Source organism: Aquila chrysaetos, chromosome 8, assembly GCF_900496995.4.
Source record: "Aquila chrysaetos chrysaetos chromosome 8, bAquChr1.4, whole genome shotgun sequence".
Taxonomy (NCBI): Eukaryota; Metazoa; Chordata; class Aves; order Accipitriformes; family Accipitridae; genus Aquila; species Aquila chrysaetos.
Window position 1 is genome coordinate 26,340,677 of NC_044011.1, and position 19,237 is coordinate 26,359,913.

The 19,237-nt window shown below is 39.5% G+C and overlaps 2 protein-coding genes across 2 annotated transcripts in view; both read left to right on the top strand.

Moving 5' to 3' along the window:
- Nucleotides 1-19,237, top strand: part of COMMD1 (copper metabolism domain containing 1) — an 83,540-nt gene that overhangs the window by 13,257 nt on the left and 51,046 nt on the right. The window contains exon 2 of the mRNA XM_030021966.2: nucleotides 9,464-9,745. Within this exon, the coding sequence (XP_029877826.1) occupies nucleotides 9,464-9,745 (282 nt within the window). The remainder of the gene's footprint in view (nucleotides 1-9,463; nucleotides 9,746-19,237) is intronic.
- The window catches only part of B3GNT2 (UDP-GlcNAc:betaGal beta-1,3-N-acetylglucosaminyltransferase 2), a 99,504-nt gene continuing 89,908 nt past the window's right edge, over nucleotides 9,642-19,237 (top strand). The window contains exon 1 of the mRNA XM_041125067.1: nucleotides 9,642-9,745. The gene's annotated coding sequence lies outside the window, so the exon portion shown is untranslated. The remainder of the gene's footprint in view (nucleotides 9,746-19,237) is intronic.

Below are 19,237 nucleotides of genomic sequence, written 5' to 3' on the forward strand. Positions count from 1 at the left end.
TTAGATCAGTTGTGATTCCTACAGTGAAGAGTTTGACCTGCTGCTCCTTTCTCCTCATAAAGGCTCAGCTGTTAACAACTGCCATGGCTGCTACTGTTTTTGGGAATGTGTTTTATATTTTACTGAGCCAACAGGAGGGAAAACCATTTTATCCATGCCAAAAGAAAGACCTGCTGGCTGGTATGCTGAGACTGGAAGCTTACCTCTCGCCTGTCAAACCTGTCAATGTGTAACATGAGTTGTCAAAATAGGTGATGAATGACCAGATGGTAAAGCACTCTTGCTTGCTTCCCTTCAAACTGTGTAGTCTGTAAACTTGTCTCCTTTACTTGCTGATCTCTTTGCTGCTGTGAAATGTGTCTGCAGGGTTATGGGCTAAGGCAGTGATGCGCTGTGGTGCGAGCCTGGTCTAGGAGTGCAGAAACCCTTCTCCTTCCAGGTAGGAAAATGTAACTCCAGCTATTGCCCAGAATAGTGCAGGTAATAAATATACAATAGGGCCATGAAAGGAAGGAAAGCAGAGCATGGAGTCAGAATTTGGCTCCAAATCAGAGTATATGGCAAGACATCATACAGTTGAGGGGTGTGACTCATATATTTCATGTTCAGTGCTGGAGCATCTATGCTTTGCTATAAAGGAAGCTGATGTCCAAATGTAAACCAAGGGGGAGATTAGCTGAGTTAATGGTTAACTTTTAAGATGCAAACAATCAAGATACACTGAGTAAAAGTGAAAATTAAGTCACGATGCTAATTCTGTTTTTGGTGCTTTGTTCATAATAAAGCAAGTTTGTGCTTTGCCTGATTCACCGACAGGGTCGCTGCCTGCAGAGTGCCACAGCAAGCTCTGCTAATGTCTGCACCATTACTGCACTCCGGGTAGGGCTACTTTTTTTTTTTTTTTCCCATGTGTCTTCAAAATATGAGCTGTTCCAACTTCTATTTTTAACTCTTCTAAGTGAAACAAGATTAAGCATGAAGGCATAGTCCATGGCAGCAAGTAATTTTCCCAGAATGATTGTAGAAACCTGATAAACACAGTTGTCTCTTATTGTAACAGAACAGAGGAGCAGGAAAAAAGGCCGACCACGTGGTCTCTTAAGAGAACGACAGGTCATGTCACCAATTCCGGGACTGTCACTGTGTGTGTCTGTCTCTCTTTTCCTGCTTTTACTCCCTCCCTTGAATTTTTTTGTATTTACCATCTGGTATTTATTCTGTCCTATCTGCCTTTCTCTCTGCCTTTTATTTTTCTCTCTGTCTTCAGCAATACTGCATTAAATGGCTTCCATCTGTTGAGAGTTCTTACTTCTGAATCCAGCTCCTTCAGGAGGACTGAAGAAAAATCCATTTTAGACTGAATAATGTAACCTGCAAAGATTTATACATTCTCCAAGAAAACAACTTGCTTCCCATAGTTCAGGGAGCACATGTGTATGCACATTTGTTTTGAAAAAAGTTGAACCTGTCAAACTTGTCTGTAACATGGCTGCATGTTTAAGAACTACTGGAAATGTGACATTTCTTTGCCTCCACCCCAAGTGGCAAAGTGCTTTCTAAACCATAGCAAAGAATTTTACTAAAGGGGGGAGAAAATTGATAGCAAAGCTTGGGATTTTTTTGCTGTAATTCAGTTCAGTACAGGCCAGGATGGACAATTTATATTTGTGTTTTTAATTTTAATATTTTTATATTTTTAATCCTCCTATTTGACCCTTGTAGTTGCAAGTATATCTGCTATTAATAGAACATTTCCTTATTTTTTTGGTTCCCTGTTTCATCTCCCTCTAGCCTGTCCAAAGCCTATCTGTGCTCTGAGGAGCGCTTTCCATTGCCTTTTTTCTTGTACATCTCTTCCACTTTCTATTTTAAATAATTTAAGTAGTTTGGGAACTATTATTCAGGAAGCGGATGGTAGTGCTTTTTTTATGTTTATTGCTTTAAAATCCAAGCTTTTGGTTTCTATTCGTAGTCTGAGTATGCAGGCATTCTTTGGAGATCTAGCTATGACTAATGTTATTAGTGAGTGGGTTTGTCCTGTTGGTTTGGGGGTTTTATTTATTTATTTATTTATTTATTCTTGTTCTGTAAGTGGTATAAAGCCTAGGCAGAGTCTTTAAGTAGGTCCAGACAGAGTAATCCTGATGATTCTCAGCTTTCCTTCACATAAAGGTGTTTTTTAGGATGAGGCTGGGGTGGGAGAGCCACTTTTTTGAGCTCAGCACAGCAGGTTTACAGGAAGTACGATCTGACCACAGGAGGAACATGGCTCAGGTTGCGGTTCATCTGGTGGCTGCCTATTTTAATCAACCTTTCATCCTCCTTTGTCATCAAATGAGTCTTCATACCACAGAAAAATGACACCTCCTACAAATAAATTTAGGAAGTGGTGTTTTATGGAATTATGAGTTCAAACTGCTCATTTCTAGCAGACGCACAGACTAATGTCAGAGGCAGTCTGGAGGAAAAAATGTTGTGGTCACTTCAGATGCTTTTAAAAACTAACGCTGAGATCTCTTTTGCGTTCAATTGTAAGCTAGGCCAAAAATAGCTGCATATCTGCTCCCCTGTTATTGAACTTAGTGTTCAAATGAAAAAGTAATTTTAGCAGAGAACATTGGGTTTGGTGAGCTTGTATGCAAAAAAAATAAGATAGGGGTTTGGGGGGAGAACCTGGGAACCTTGGGGGAGAAAATGGAGGAGTCAGTCAAGAAGCATGGAAGCAACCCATGAAGAAGAGTTTTATCCCATGTGTGCATTTGACAAGTCTGGGTGGAATCAAGCTTAATGAGATTAGAAGTGCAGGAAGGATGTAATTTTTGCCTGAAACTTCATCATGCACATAAATTTTTCCCATCTGCAGTAGCAGTTAAGTAATTTTTTTGTTGTTGTTGTTGTGTGTTGCGAGTCCTTCTGTCCAAGAAGAAAACTTGATGAAAGTCAGAATAACTCAAACTTAAAAATACTTACAAGTCTACTGAATGTCCGTTGACCTGGTTAGTGTTTCCTCAGCAATGAATCAAAAGGCTCTACAGGTTGGAATAAGAAATAGTTGTTGCGGAAGATCTATTACACACTAGAAAAAAACTGAATTACAGGTTTTAAACAATATATATGTATTATTATCCTCTTAATGATTCACTGTTAGCTCTTTTGTATTAGCAAGCAGTTTCATTTCACTTTTAACTGTGTATTACAGCTCAGTAAGAAGCAAACTAAAATAATATTGGGATGTAGTATGGAACTTGAATAAAAGAATTTATGTGATCTCCCATAGATTACATGAAGACTTAAAGATTAGTTAAAATCTTTTTACTTTGATGTAGAAATACTAAATGTATTGTTAAGATCACTTGTGATTTCTGACTTACAGATTTGTGGGGGGTGTAGAAGCCTTTAGCTTTGGGTTTTTTTCTGAAAGATGGATCACCTTTTTCAAGTGCAGACAAGCAGGCTGTTGCATCTAATTTTATCTTAATTCCAATTCTCAGGAGAGCTCTTGAACTCTAATAAGCACTGTTTGTGAGGCACAACCTACCAGCTAGTTGAAAACCTCCACTGTCTCCAGAAATGTGGGAAAGTCTACTGGACTAATATCCAGGGAACATCTATGGGAACAGCTCATTTATTACAGGACTGGATATCTCAGCAGCCCTTGGGAGGAGTCTGGTTAGTACATACTTACAAAGGAGGACCCAAAACCCACAGGCTTGCAGAGATGTTCTCAAATTCCTCCTGTCCAAAGCTACTATTTGCAGAAGAACATGCTGAGCTAACTTTGACAAACAGCTTAGTGTCACTGGGACCCGCATGTGCCGTTACACCCAAAGATGATGAGGGCTGCTTCTGTTCCCCCTCATCTCTCCCAGGGTTGCCTTTCTTTTTAGGTAAGGAGAAAGAAATTACACACACCAAAGTTGCAGGCAGCAGGCACCCCCTGTTTGCCCCAGATCCAGTAAAGGTTTTCTTTGAAGGATGATAAGTGAAAGAAATGCATAGTATTCTGACGTTAACAAGAATGGACTTTGTGTGATCAAAGTGTTTTGGCTGAGCGGGGTCCTGTGGCATGTTCCTCCTGTCTGTGGCTGGTCCCCCCTCTCTGTGCATGTGCCCCAGGGGTCTGAGACAGGGTTTTCAAGGTTATATTTCTAAGAGCATCCGAATTACAAGGGTTGTGGTACAGGAATAGCCTCTCACCCCCACCTCCCAAAAACCTGAAGAGGTGAGTTCATTAGTATGGTACATGGCACTGAATTGTTTGTTTTTCTGAGCTTGTGATTTCTTTGTGCTACAGGCTGGCAGTAGCCTGCAATTGTGAGGGTCAGCTGGAGAAAATGCTTACACATGCTGGCATGGCCAGTTCTTGGAGCTCTTCTGTAATGGTTGACAAGTAATGTTTTATTTCTGGAACTGAAGTGTCTTTTTTCCTAGTGGGTTTTACCAGTTGTTGTTTCTCACTAGTATTGCATGCTTGTCAGGCTTTATTTCTCAGAAGAGATAATGAATTTAAGTCTGTTTTCCTGTTCTGTGTACCAAGGCACATGTCTAATGGATCTAATTAAGCCAATACAAAACTCTCCAGATTATCAAATATCGTTCCATTAAGGAAATAGTATTTGAAGTCATATTTTTATTGTCTGAATTATATTTGAAGACATAGTGGGTATGTGTTGAAGCTGAATACAAGGAGAAGTCAGTATGACCAAAACTGTTTCTTGTTATTTAAAAGGATCTGCCCAGCCTCTGGAAAGAAAGGTGTAGCCAGTTGCTGGGGATAGGAGTTGTGTGCTTGTAGTATGACATGCTGTCTATAAGCTGTGCTTCCTGGGGGCAGGGAAGTATATTTTGACAAATCTTAAAATACATAATGTGAGGAAATTTTTAATATCTAATGGTTTTCTCTTACAGACCCTAGTTTTGAAAATAGTTGGGTTTTTTTACTTAGTCACTTGAGTGAATAGTCATATTAATGTAAATTAAATTACTTGCTGGCATAGAACAGCTATAATTGTATACATTCTTAGAAAACTTTTCTGCTTTTTGTTAGTTGAAGATTTTTATGTTGAAATAGTAAATAATTTGTGATTACCAATAAGAACTGGACTTAGGTCCAGTTTTTTTCTTTGATGTCATACTTTCAACAGAGTGCTTCTTGACATGCTGAAGAACTGTGTACAGATGAGACAGTCTGTAAATAGAAAGGGGGCTGTGATAATATATTGCAAAAGTATGCTTGTTGAGGACTGAAGTGATAAGGTGGGAAACAACTAAGGCAGAATCTCCATGTACGCACACTTAGCTCAGAATATAATGTCTGTATAATATAATGATGTGTGTCACTGACAGTACAGTGACTCAAGGTACAGCAGTAGATCCTGCACTTTTTAAGGTCTGTCTGGACTGAGTAATTGGCATTAATAAGATGTATCCCTCTTGAACCAATACTGACAGTGATTCAGCTGTAGGAGCTGATGGATAAAACAGGTTTCAACACCTTTAAGTCCTGAGAAGTTTCCAGTTGTGATGCTAAAATATGTGTGTTGCTTATTCCAGTAGTGAAACCATCTTTATCACTGCTGTGGGAGCTGGACAACAGCAGGTCATTGTCCTGGTGGTGGTAAATGCTCATCCGAAGCTCCTAGGATGCTCCTAAAAGCATGAGGGCAGAGACCTATAATCAGATATATTTTATCTGTCTTTAGTTGTAAGCACAGAAGAACCACTCATGTTTTAACTTTAATTTAATCCTTAGAAATATCAATAATGTGTATTCACTTAATTTGATATTCTATGTAATAAATGAACATTGTTGAAAGTAATGGAAAGAACTGTTTGTAATGCTGTGCAGATATGACTGGAAATACAATTTTTTTGCCAAGTTAAATTAAAACATTTCCTCAAGCTTAAAAAAGTCCAAAATTTAACTGTGGTCATTCATATGAGCGGTGGAGTAGGACTACGCTTGTTTAAAGAATGAGTTGTGTAAGTGTTAGTACAATAAAGGAGATGGAAGATCAGCAAAGACCTTAATTGTTCTCTCATTCTTTGTAACTTATATCAGGTTTCCTTTTCACAGTTAAATGTTTCCAAGTTAAGATGAAAAAGAATATGAGATGGAGTTGCTTTTCTTATGTGATTTGGAAACCTTTATAGCTGGTGGGTTTTGTTGAGGAATTTCAAAGAAAATATGTCTTCATTAATATCTTTGTGCAGCTATACTGAAGTATAACTCATTGATTGTTTGTACTCACTTCCAATTAATTTTTTTTTTTAAAAGGAGTTTTTAAGTAGTAGTTGTATTTCCAAGCAGAGAGAGATTCTAGTCTGAATGATGGACTATATTGGTATATTATTTAAAGCATTCATTATCTGATAAATATTCCACCAAAATACAGTCTGGTTGTTATCTTCTGGTTTCTTAGCTGTGTACAGTATAGTGACCCATAGTGTGTGTACATGTGCACACATGTCTGTGTGAGAGAGATAAATGATTGCTAATTATGATACAGTTTCCTTCCTCTGTTTCATGTGATAGTATTTTGGTAGCAAACTATATCAGGGTGCTTATAGTACATGAATGTGCAGAGTTTTTAAATGTAGCTCGTGCCGGATCTTAACTAATCATCAGTCTGTTGATGATCTTTGCCAAACAGGCAAGTTTAACTGTCCTATATAAGCCCTAGTAATATTGTTTTGTCTTCCTCATGCTTAAAACTGCAAGGTTGGTCATAAGCTTCCTCTTTTGGATACACTTCGAAGTCAGGTTTATATCATGTGTCAAGCACAGTAAGGAACTTTGTGCATGTGTTTTTTATCAGCTTAGCAAAGCACTGCCAGGAATGTTGCTGCATCTTGCAAAAAGAGTTGTTGTGAAGGGGGTGAGGTTTAAAAAAAATTTAAAGAATTACAAATGTGAAATATTTGAAGGTTATAAAGTCAAGCTTAGAAAAGAGTTACCTGGTTATTTGATCCAGTGAATCTGCATTAGGTTCATATTTAATGCAGATGAGATGTTTCTCCATGACACCTTTGCTTCATTCACTGCAGAGGACACAGTTTATGTTCTTGGTTCCTGTGCAGGAATAAAACAGAAGGCAATTTTCTGCACAGCTGAACTGAGAAGAAAGTCTGCATCTCAACTTGATCTTGGTCTTGACATGCTTACATAAAGTGCTGGGGTCTGAGGTTGTTGATTCACCTCTATTCCTCCCCCTGTTCACATAAGCCAACACAAAAGGTGCACATAAGCGGTAGTTAGTGTCACACAACACGCAAACAGATCCCCACATAGATGTAGTGATATGAAAAATATTAAACCAGAAAATATTCCACACTGCTGTTAATACAGTCCTGTTTGTGTAAGTTGTGGATGTAGGAAGGGACTGTGAGTCTAAATAGCTTTTCTTCTGAAAATGAAAAGAAGTGCTTTTTTCACTTACAGCATAATTAGCTATTACAGGATAATTACCTCTTAATTATCTTCATGATAAAAGCAAGCAATATATACAGATACAGTGAATGCCCTATAGAAAAGGCAGAGCAGTGCACTATGCATCTCAAATTTTATAATAAATTGCCAGATGCTCCCAATAAGCTGGAACCCTGATGCAGCCAAGCAGTTACTTCTAGTGTGGATTGCCATTTCTTTTCTCCATCACATAACAGATGGCAGCTAATCCATTGCGAGAGTGAGGGAAGGCAGTTGCATCCCTTTAAAAAAAAATTAAAAAAATACAAATGCTTCAGGAGAAAGATCTTATACACTGGATGATACAAAGCAGCTAGCCATTGTAGATCACAAGTTATTTGTTGGGTTTTCTTGGGGGGGGGGGGGGGTTGCTTCTGGTGTGCTTTTCTCTTGGAAAAAAACTCAAGGTGAGGAGGATGTGGTGGTATATCTGCTGAAAGTTGAGAGCCTTACGATGTTGGCTTTACTCCCTCCAAAGCAGCAAACTTGCTGCTGTTCTCCATCACCTGTGTGATGTGTGAGCTCTTTGTTTTGGGTTAGTTCTTATGGTGGCTTTTTTTTTTTTACCTGCCATTTTATTTCAGGCTGCTCCTGATGGGCCTAAGATCCCTTTGACATCTGTCCCGTCTAGAGGAAGGCAGCAAAGCCGGCCGGTGGCTCACCCCGCTGACAGTTGTAGTTCATTGCCAATGAAGCAGCAGGTCTCATGTCCTCAGCAAGCTCACAGAGCACTAACCCCTTGTTTTTTAGATAAGCGATATCCAATTTTGCAGACAAGCAATGTGAAGCACACAGCGCGTATCCAGCCAAAAGCCACACGGTGTTACCCCCTTGGCTAACGAGAGTGAGATTGTTATTTCCCTGAACGTGTAGAGTACAGCAGTAGGAATACCATGTCAAGGAAAATTAAGTTAAGGCAAATCCCAAGGACTGCAGCGCTGGCTGTGCTCCACCTTGCTGTGCTCCATATTGGCACGTGCTTGGATGTGGCATGTTCATTTAGCATAAGCTGCATCCATTTTGGGTGAGAATGAAGCAAAAGTGTCTGCTTGAAACTACCACCAGGAAACTTCGCTACAGTTTCCTCTTTCCACCTCCCATCCTCCCCTCCCTTCGTGACCATATTTGGCAACCACTGCCAGTTCAGCAATACAAATTTAAGGCTGTAGGATTATCAGCTTTGGAAAAATAGGTGGGAAAACTGGATATCTATTTAAAAAAGGGGTTGGGAAGAATAATTTCTGTTGTTGCGCAGGGAGGAGGAGTAAATGACCCCTTACACTCCTTTGCAAAACACAAACACAGTATTTAGCCTGACAGAGTCCACTGATGCTTCGGGAGAAGCTGCAGTTGCATTTTTAAGGATTGGTCCACGCATACAGACTCTCCCTCAGAAGACTCGCAGTCTCGCTGCTGCAGCCAGCACGCCACCATGGCCGGTTTACTGGTGCAGCACTTAGCAGTTTTGCTTCCTTGTCTGCGGTGTGGAGGTGGCAGATGAAGCTGTGGATGTTGCAGTGAGCTGGGATGTCTTTGCGCTTGTTTCAGCCTTGGCCAGGGGCATGCCGTGTTTGCCTCTGCTTTCCTGTTTAACAGAAAATCAGAACAGCGGTATCGTGCCTGACCCAGTGTTCCCAGCAGTCATGAGCTGGGTCTACCTAGAGCATACTGGGGGAAGGGGCCAGGCAGATAGTGAGAAGCCTCCTTGTTATCCTGTACCAGTACTGCATTCCCAAAGGTGCTCCCGGTTTACTCATCACTGTTAACGAGCCATTACCCTCCAGCTGTCTGAGGCCAGGAATCTGGGATAAGTGGTAGGCACTTGCAAATTGCCTTTTAATGAAAGTTGTGAGGTTATTTCCATAACCCAGGTTTGTTTGCACTAGCCCTTTAAAATCTGATCTTTGTAAAACCCTAAAGAGTGACCTTTTGGTAGACTGTTAAAGAGTATTTTTGAGTAAGCTTTTCCCTTTTACTTCTCTTATTTCCCTACAGTCAATTGCTTCAGCAGATATGGATTTGAATCAGCTGGAGGCTTTTCTCACTGCCCAAACTAAAAAACAAGGTGGCATCACATCAGATCAAGCTGCAGTCATTGCAAAATTTTGGAAGAACCACCGAATAAAGATCCGTGAGAGCCTGATCAATCAAAGCCGTTGGGATAATGTCTTGAAAAACATGAACTGGCGAGTGGATCTGAAGTCACAGTCAAGACACAAGGATCAGATAAACACTCCTGTTGCAATAGTTGAAATGGAACTGGGGAAAAATGGGCAGGTAAGCTTTCTTTTGCAAAATATGTAAATCTGTTTTAGCTACATACGTGCTGAGGGATTTTACCTATTGCCGAATTCACTGCATCCAAATCAAGTCAGTGTATTTTTCACCACTGGGCCCTTGATGTACCTGAATTCGTGATCCATCTTTGGACAGAAGGGTATGTTCTGGGTGGTGAATGCAATTTTTACTTGTGTTATATCTTCATATGTGTATTGACAGCTCTTCTTACGTTAAGCTTGGAAAATCTGAGGATGTAGAAATTAAACATAAAATCAGCCATACTAGCAGTTATATTAAAATTATATTTGGTTCTATGCACTGCAAAGTCAATTGGTCTTTTTTTTTTTTCTTTTCTAATCAAATACTAAAATTAGGTAATATCTGCAAAGTAGAAGCTGAAAAAGAATAAAGTTCCCAAATTATAAATGATCAAGCATCCTTTACATTTTAGGATAAATGAGGGGAAAGACTCCTCTTTATTTTACATAACACCTATTTTCATGTTACAAGTACATCTTTATTACCAGTCATATTATGCAATCTGGTCTTATCTGCCTGAAAGAGATATATAGTTCTGTCAGTACTGAACACTGCACTTCTTTTTAATTTTTATAATTCATATGAATGTACAACTAAAGGCACAGCTTCCCATCCTCAATTTTTCTTCTTCTGACAGAAAATGTGTTTCAGTTTGGTATCTTTCCTCTGCAATGTGGTAGAGAATCTTAAAACCTCATTTCTTAGCAGTAGCTACTGCAGATCATACCATGAGCTAGTTTTGGGGGTTTGATGTCAGTAGTTAACATTTAGTATGTTTCTTTGGATTTTGTAATATTTTAGTAGCTTATAGCAAAGAGTACCTGGATTAGATACACCTAAAGAAAAATTTATATACACACAGACATACACACACATATATACACACACACCCCCCTGGAGTATACCTATGCAGAATGCATGATTAGCTGAAACTGTGTGGCTATTCCAAGGCTGGAATGAAAGTACAAGTAGATTGGGATCCTACTGAGACAGGAGATATTGTTGAAGTTATTCTGTTAGTCCATGTTTCCTCTCAGTCTTCGAAAACTTAGCCTTCCTAAGTGCTGACCCTCTGCCTTCCACTCGTGTATCTCTACAGTGACTAAAACAAGAATGGTGTGTGGTTTTAGGTTTTTGCCCAGCCTCAAAAAAGTGGAGTTTTCTGTTCAGGATCTTGAGATTGGAAATAATTATGTTCTATTAGTAACAAATGGAAAAAGTTAAAAAAAAAAAAAAGTTACAGTGAGTACATTAGAATGAGTACATTAGTGAGCAAATGGGGAAAATACCCATGTTTAATGAAAAAAAAAAAAATCCTTAACTCAGGATCGCTGTTGTATTTCATAAGGGAATTAGGTAGTTAGTGACTCTTGTTTTGAAATTGTTTTTTTTCTCTGGTAATGGATTATTACGGTAACATCAGTCAGCAAGTACATTTATATTTCTTCCACCCTGTGCAGAGAGAGAAAGGGGATGTGAACATGAAGGATGAATAGACATTTCTGAGACACTGTAATTTCTCTTACCAAAGAGCCCCACAACAAAAGCAGAATGAATTATTTTAGCAGTGCAGCTTCATATTTCAAAGGGAAGTGGTTGTGTGAATGGATTTTTTGAACTGCCATCAGACATAACTTTTGCCTCCTTTGCTGAGGACAGTCCAGTAGTGAGCTGTTGGCAAGTCTGACTATCAGTGCGAATAAGGGTATTAGACCAGTGCCTACAGAAGTAATCATGGACTAATTAGGATTGTCACCACTTGAGTCAAAATTGTCATTTATTTTAAGGCGCTGCGGTTTCATGTAGTCTTTAGCTTTGGTTTAAATAGGTTTTCTGCTGCAAAGCTTTTGGCTGAGGCAGTTCACAGCATGCTCATGAGATGGGCTGAGGCACGGGAGTTGGGGGAACCCTGGGACTGAAGCAGCAGCAAGTGGGTTGCCAGAACAATTAATCCAGCCCTCAGCCTCTTCCCACCTGTGTTCGGGCACGTCCTGGAAAGATGTTCACAGAGACTGCTACCGGAGGTTGAACAAGTTGTTCTTGCACACCGGATGCAGCCCACAAACTTAAACCCATCAAGTTTTATAGCCTTTATATGTATTTTTACTTTATCATTAGCACACTTATATCTGTTCTAGATCTCAAGTTTTGTAGCACGTCAAATACACATATGCTGGTGCCTTTCTGAAACTTAACAGAGAGAACATCTTTTCTAAAAGGTTGTCAGTCATAGATGTGATTTGGAAAAAAGTGAAGATCTGGATTTGTAGAAGAAAGCTGGCTGATGATTCAGGAGTAAATTATTCAGAACAGACTGTTTTCATTTGGACACTTGATAACAGGGGAGTATACAAATGCATTGGTGTGTAATGAATTGATGTTAATATTTCATATGTTTCAACAGAAGCAAAGGAATGCTCTGTAGAAAACGTACCTTTCCAGAATTTAAAGTCACTCTGATTCTTCTCTGTGTCTCTGGACTGGATTTAGATCTCTGCCCAGCAGAAGGCCAGGCAGTTTGGTGGAGTGTCTGCTCCTTCTGCTTCAATAAGTAACCTTGCTTTCTGCTTGCCATCTCTGAGTTTTAATCGGTCAATTCTTTCATGATGGAAAGACTGTATGCGTAAGAACTAATACAGCTAGAAATGGGGAATTTGAAGTGACTGGTTCATAAATGCCAGTAGGCCAAGTTTACATGAATTACGTCAAATTTCGTGAATGTTTTCTGATGGAAGAGAGATGTTTCTGGGTTTGAGAATGCATTACAACTTGCATGCATTAATTCTTACTATCCTTGGAATTATTCATATTAGAAAAAAATGAACCCTTTCCTCTTAATTGCTCTTAAAAACACTCCTAATGAGAAACATTCAGAAATACTGGTGCTCCAAACTTCGGAAAGTTTGGTTCAGGATCTGTAACTTGCAGTTGGAACTCTTTTTCTTGGGTAAAGATTTTACAGTGACATTTAAAGTTTCCTTTATGCTGGTGATGTAGTCTTTATACATCCTGGTTAAAGGCAGATGAACATGCTAGCCATGAAGTACTCTGCTTTGAAAGCCCATTTTCTTTAACAATATGACTGAAAATAAAATCCTAAAGCAGTTGCACTTTAGCCTGCATTTGCCTTCATCTGTTCATGATATTCAGTGCTCATCACTGCCAGTTCATTCTTTCCTTTTGAACAGCCCATCTTTTCTTTTGCACAATGGTTTTATCCTCCTGTATCTCCATACCTTGCTGGCTTTCTCTTAAAACATCTATAGATCCCTGCCCCCTTCTTTATGTCCTTTTTAATCTTGTTCTCCCTCTCGGAGCATCGCTGTAAAGCTCTTTTGGCATGAAATTTCAACCGGACACGAATCTGCCGGGAGGGACAGTGGAGTGAGCTGGAGAGTCGCCCTTCTCGTGCCCTTCCTGCCCCACTGCGTCAATGCTGCTCCATATGGTGAACAGGCGCTGCTGTGCAGGTTACCTGCAGATTTCAGTCACAAACTTATATCTGACCTTGTAATTAATAGAAAATAAATGCATTGGTTTTGCACTGTGGCTTTGCATTAAGATATATTTAAATTTGTTTTATGGCCTTTGTCATGTTATTTTCCTTATGAAATGTGCCTCTTTCCCTTGGGACTGTGTTATTCCCACTAGTATTCTGGGCTGATTTGCCAATAAGTTTTACTTTCTTGCAGTGTTATTTATTTTGCAGTTTAATATCTGAGACTGATCAAATATTATAGATTAGCCTAGGTATTTGCTCTTGGCTTTTATGCTTGAACTTATTTGCAGAGTGGGTATTTTCACGTGCATTTCTTTTCAGTGTTTAAGATAATTGTAATCCATGGAATAGCACTTTTATTGGTGTTTTGTGGGATGTTAAGCATGTTTTATCAGCAAAGAGTATTTTCTGCCCTAATTTAACATGAAGACTGGGATTCCACTGTAGGATTCTTCCCAGAAAGACCTGAGGAAATCGCATCAGGGTTATGGATTAGAGGTTTTTTTCCCAAAACATTGTATATCTCTTCTCTTTCCTTTCTTAAAACATCTACCTCACAGAGGTGTCATAAAACTTAGTTAATAGTATACGGTAGCTAAATACTACTATATAGCAAATACTAAGAGCCACAGTATAAGTTAAGAAATTAGGATCATTTCTTTCAAATTTAAGGGCAAAAGCAGCCTCTCATTCCATATCATTTTTCTGAAGTCTGAAATCACCAGCGATATGTAACTTCATATAAAACAAACATCTTTCTTTAAAGAATGGGCAAACATTAGTAATAGACTTTTGATAAATTGGAAATCTAATATTTGCTAGTTCTGACTGTATTTTGATTGTCACTTGAAACTCTCACCAGTGAGACAAATACTTTCTGATGAAAGGACTTACCTAGATGAAGTGATGCTTTGCCAGTGCAAGAACTTACCTGATACTGAAAAAGTTAAGAACTGTCAGCTCACCTTAGGTATATTATGTCTGCTCTCTACTAATGGCTGTGCCCAGACCTTGGTAATTCCAAGGAAATTATAATAATTCAGGTAATAATTCTGATAATTCAGGTGCAGAAAGAATTCATAATGAACGAAGACAATTGTCATGTGCTATATGTAGGAGGTAAAATGCTATCAGGATTTTGAAGGTCTGGAGCTTGAAATTTCATCAACTTTTAGTTTGTATGATGGTGAAGATTTTATTCTTTTAATGTTCTGGGAAGGAGTGAAGTAGGTCTCAAAGTAAACTTTTGGGAGATCAGAATTGTTTCTGACTTGTTAATTATGTATATTCTACACAAATTTGGTTGCAATTTGTATCGAGCATGCTATAAACGAGTGACAAGCTGAATTCATGCACGTTGACAAATATTAAAATTGAACATGCTTTCACAGTGTAATAAAAAAAAATCTTAGGATTTAGCATCTATAAATCTCATTACCTTGCTAGGATTACAGACTAAATGCTGCTGAGGATCTGTTGGTGTTTTGCGCATTTTTGTAAGCACGGGTCTCTTGGTTTCCCTAGGCTGCAGTTATCTCCAGCAATAGCTTTCACTACTGAAGAAAGGTCAGATCAAGAAAACGTCATGAGTAAACTCATGCTATAGGGAAGAAGGATTATGGCTGCGCTTGCTTTTGCCTCTGTGTGACTCCAGGTCAGGCTGCTTCAGAGCTATCACTGAAAATAACTTCAGATAATGGACTTCCAGTCCTTTTTATGTAGGATCTTCTCTGAAAAGACAGACCGCCTTTTGTAGGATATTGGTATGAGCAAAGCGATGCTTGGGGGGATGAAAAGCAGTTCTAGGTACCTGAACCAAAATAAGGGCAGCCTGCCCTGTGAAGGGGAAGGAAAAACAACCACCAAACCATTTTTCCTTTCCAGCCTTAATCCGTTTTAATCTTTGTAGTTACTAACATTATTGGAAATATTGTTCCAGTCAAAAATGGGAAAACGTGGGCATTTAGAAGCCAAATCGATCAACTTAACTGCAATGGGCTTAATACTTTTATGTGATTAAAAATATAAAACCCGGTAAGTAGAAGTTAGTGGAAAAAAATCACCTTTGTGGCCAAGCTGAATGTAATCACTTGAGCTTTTGTTCACCTTGGAAATTTATGAGCTGAAGGGAACAGTTACATAAGGCAGCACAGTGCAAAAGCAAATAAAAACCAGAGAGGGCAACGGGTCACTCGGTACAGAGAAAACTGGAACACAGTTGACTGACTTAACTCAGTTATTTCCTTAATCCTCTGCATGGCACTCTCTGTAGTCCTTTGCTTCAACAGTTCAATTTTTTTGTCACCTTCTCCTGAAAGCAAAGTGAAATTTGGGGAACAAGAAGAGAATTTTGTTGTTTGTGGCTCTTGGGATTTTTAAGTGTAATATGTTACAGAGATAAGAGCATTAAATTGAGATATTAAATAACTGTCCAACTCGAATTGTCACTTTTCCACTGTATGTATTTGACAATATTTTTCATGAGTACCTCATCTGTTCATCCTATACGAAGCAAGGGTATTCTGCAATTAGTGGTACTAACAGTTTCCATACTTGTTTATTTGTGCCATGTATATACGCATACGGGTGTGCAGGTGCACACACACATATATTCCTTGTCAGTTTTTACTCCGGAACTGGATTTGCTGCAGTAGTTAAATAGACTAATTTAAGTGAGACATAAATATTTTTTTATTGTAGCTAAGTTCAGGGTATTATGGGGAGAATTCTAGATTAATTGAAGGTGAGCTGTATGAAGATAAATGTTATTGTAACAATGCGTATTTACTGCCTTTTGTCTGCCTAAATTCAGATTCAGTCCTGGACGCTTGAATTTTTTTACTGTCTTGCAAAATATATTGAGGTCTTGGACATTATGACAGGGAACTTGCCATCTGCTATGTATCTCATGCGATCAACAAATATTTTGCAATCTAACATCAATCTGGCATTCTCATGCAGCAATAAAATGTTGTGTAGCTTTGATGAAACACCTTCCAGAGCCATCTCTTGCAGCCTTGGGATACAGACTACGACAAAGCTGGGACAGGGGCAGCTGGGTTCAACAGACCTGTCTGTGGAAAATTGTCTCCAGCAAATGCATTTCATCACTCAGCTACAGCTTTTTCTGGAATTGGCACTACACACAAGTTAGTCAGAAGGACCTGTTCTTTCTCCTTCTTATCATCCCTATGTTATCCCTGTCTGCTCATGGCTTTTCTGGAAGTCCTTGCCGTGGTTTTCTACCAGCTCCCTTATCCCCCGAAGTGGTTGGTACACTTTTGGAACCTACCCTTAGCTAACAGCCCTCAGTCCTCATCCTGGCTCCCCTACTGAAAGCATTTCTATAACTTTTCAACCTTTTCTTTGCTATTCCTGCAGTGCTAGGGTAGGTTACCCTGAGAGTTTGTGGCAGTGCATGCTTTGAGATCTTCAAGACTCAAGCTGGATACAGTCACTGTGGTCAGACATATGGTCAGGGTCTCTGCCACTACAGACCTGAGCATTTAGCCTGCAGACTTTCAGGTGAAACGGATGGTTTCATGCTCCTTGTTTAAACCAGTCGCTGTGTGCATTTCAGTTCCTTCTCTATTCACCGAACCTCATGTGGAAGATGGAGCTAACAGCATGCTACTGTTGCTTTTGTACTTAGTGCTTTAGTTTAGTCTGAATGTGTCAACTTCTGGGTCAGGAAATTGGGAGTCCGGTTTCAGCAGAGAGAGAGAGAGGTTGTTTGGGAACTGTGACACTGAATGTTGGGGGGGGGGGAGCTGAGAAAAGCTGACAGCATTTAAAGAGAACACATTGCAGAGGCTGGATGCAAAGATGGCTGATGAGCATCAAAACTTCCACAGCTCTGGCTCTGTTCTCTAATTTAGATTCCTGTGTCACTAATGAGCTTAGAGGATGATTATGAGTTTCTTGCGCTTCCTCATCACTTTGCATTAACTGGGTAATTCAGAGACCCTAAATTGCATGCCCCCCCATCACCAAAGGAATTGCTCAATCTGAGGCAAGTTGGCAGAGCTGTTTCAACATGACACTTGCACTACTGCTGTCATGTAAATAATCACAGACAACTCCACTGTCCGTGCAATCACCCACCACCATGGACTTGGAGTTGTATAGAGACTGACTGCAAATATACAAATTAGAGCGTTGTATTTGCACAAAATGCCATGTGCAGACTGGCACCATTTGGCTGCATGACCTTGCTCTTAAACAAGCCTAGTCAGAGCTTTTGCCTTCTTCAGAGCACACGGCCTGGAGCCTGGGTCACTGCCAGAAGGTAGAGGAGCATTCTCACATCTACCAACCAGCTAGAGATTCAGCCTTGCTGCAGCAAACCCAGGCTTTGAGATGAAACGTAGCATAAGGCTTGCAAAGATGGGGCTTTAATGTATGAAGTGGAAAGTCTCTGGAGATTTGCAGAAAGTGAGATAAAACTGAAATGGAAAAGGTGGATTAAAAAATACCACCATTTCTCATTTTACTAATACCAAGCCTGGGGCAGGAGGCAGAGGGGACCACACTTGGCCAATGTGATCAATTCCTGGCTTATTAAAAAGCAGCTTTGCAATGCAAAGATTGGGTCTATTTGCTGCCATGTTCCCAACTGTTGAGGACCCAGAGAGAGCATTGGCTGATGTAAGGCCTCCTGGGGTAAATATATAGGAGTTAGTGATTTCTTCTGGCACTGCCCACCTTTTGTAAAACCAGCAGCATGTAGTTTGGGTGTGAAAGTGAATGTGGTCTGTTTTCTGAATTAATTTATCTTGGGATAGATATATTTTGTTAAATATAGTTACCCTGGGAGGCCTTCAAGGAAGGGGAACATGGTTGAAGGACCAAAAATTGTAATCTCCGTTAGCTGCTTTTTAACAAAAGTAAGAAGTTTTGTGTGATTCTCAAAAAAACATTTTAAAAAGGGGGAGTTTCTTTGCTGGAAATCAAAGCGACTGACCTCTTTGTGTCTTAGCTCTGGTGTTGCTGGCCATCTGTGTTCTTCAGAGGACTTGGATGTCAACATTAGCAAGTAATTTGTTCTTAGAAAACTCAGGAAGAAAAAGGAGTTGTTATGAACATAAGTGCCCACTGCATTGGCTGACAAAGCATCTTGTTTTTAGAGGCCTAGCTTGGCCAAGTACATTTAAAATTGCTTTGCCAGTTGGCCAGCCTTCCCACTCTTGACACTATGCCACGTTGCCGCTGAAAAACACTTTGGAGATCCTTCCAGGTTTGTCATGATCTCTTTTGAGATCCCTGAATATTAGCGTTCAGGGGTGTAAATAAGAACAGCTTCTTACTTAATTTAGTTTAATTAGGAAGAGCTGCTGTCGGAGAAGGTGTCAGAAGATATAAAATTGGAAAGCTGGCACATAACTGGGGAGAAATGCTTGTAACTTACACCCTTCTTTGCTGCTTAATCTTTTGGATTCTCTTTATTCTGTCTTAAAAAATATATATACACACACACTCTTCATAAAAGCTGGACTCCAGCTTTGGCTGTGCAAGAACTGATCCAACAAAAAACCCAACATAGTCCACAGTAGCAAAGCAAAAATCACTGCAAACTGTACCATTAAACTTGTGATGTTTCTCTGCGTGTATTAGTTTTTTGAGGGAAGAGTGAACATGTGTCATTTCTTTTGAGCAGCTTATATGTTATCTGCCAGCAGCTTTGTTTTTTCACCTTTCTTCACAAATTGAATTCCCATGTGGTGAACAGTTCTATTAATACATTAGGCAGCAGAAGGCATGGGCAACAGGAGAATGCAATTCGTAGGCAGTTCTCAGTGTAATCTTTTTATCGAAGAGATATTTCTCTTCAAGTTTCTAGCAAGCTGTGGCTTTCTGTCCTTCTAGTGCTTCTACTCGTGTGTCTCATCCTAGTTAAAAATGAAAAAAAGATAAAACACTTTTTTCCTTCCTTTTCTTCTTATCATTCCATT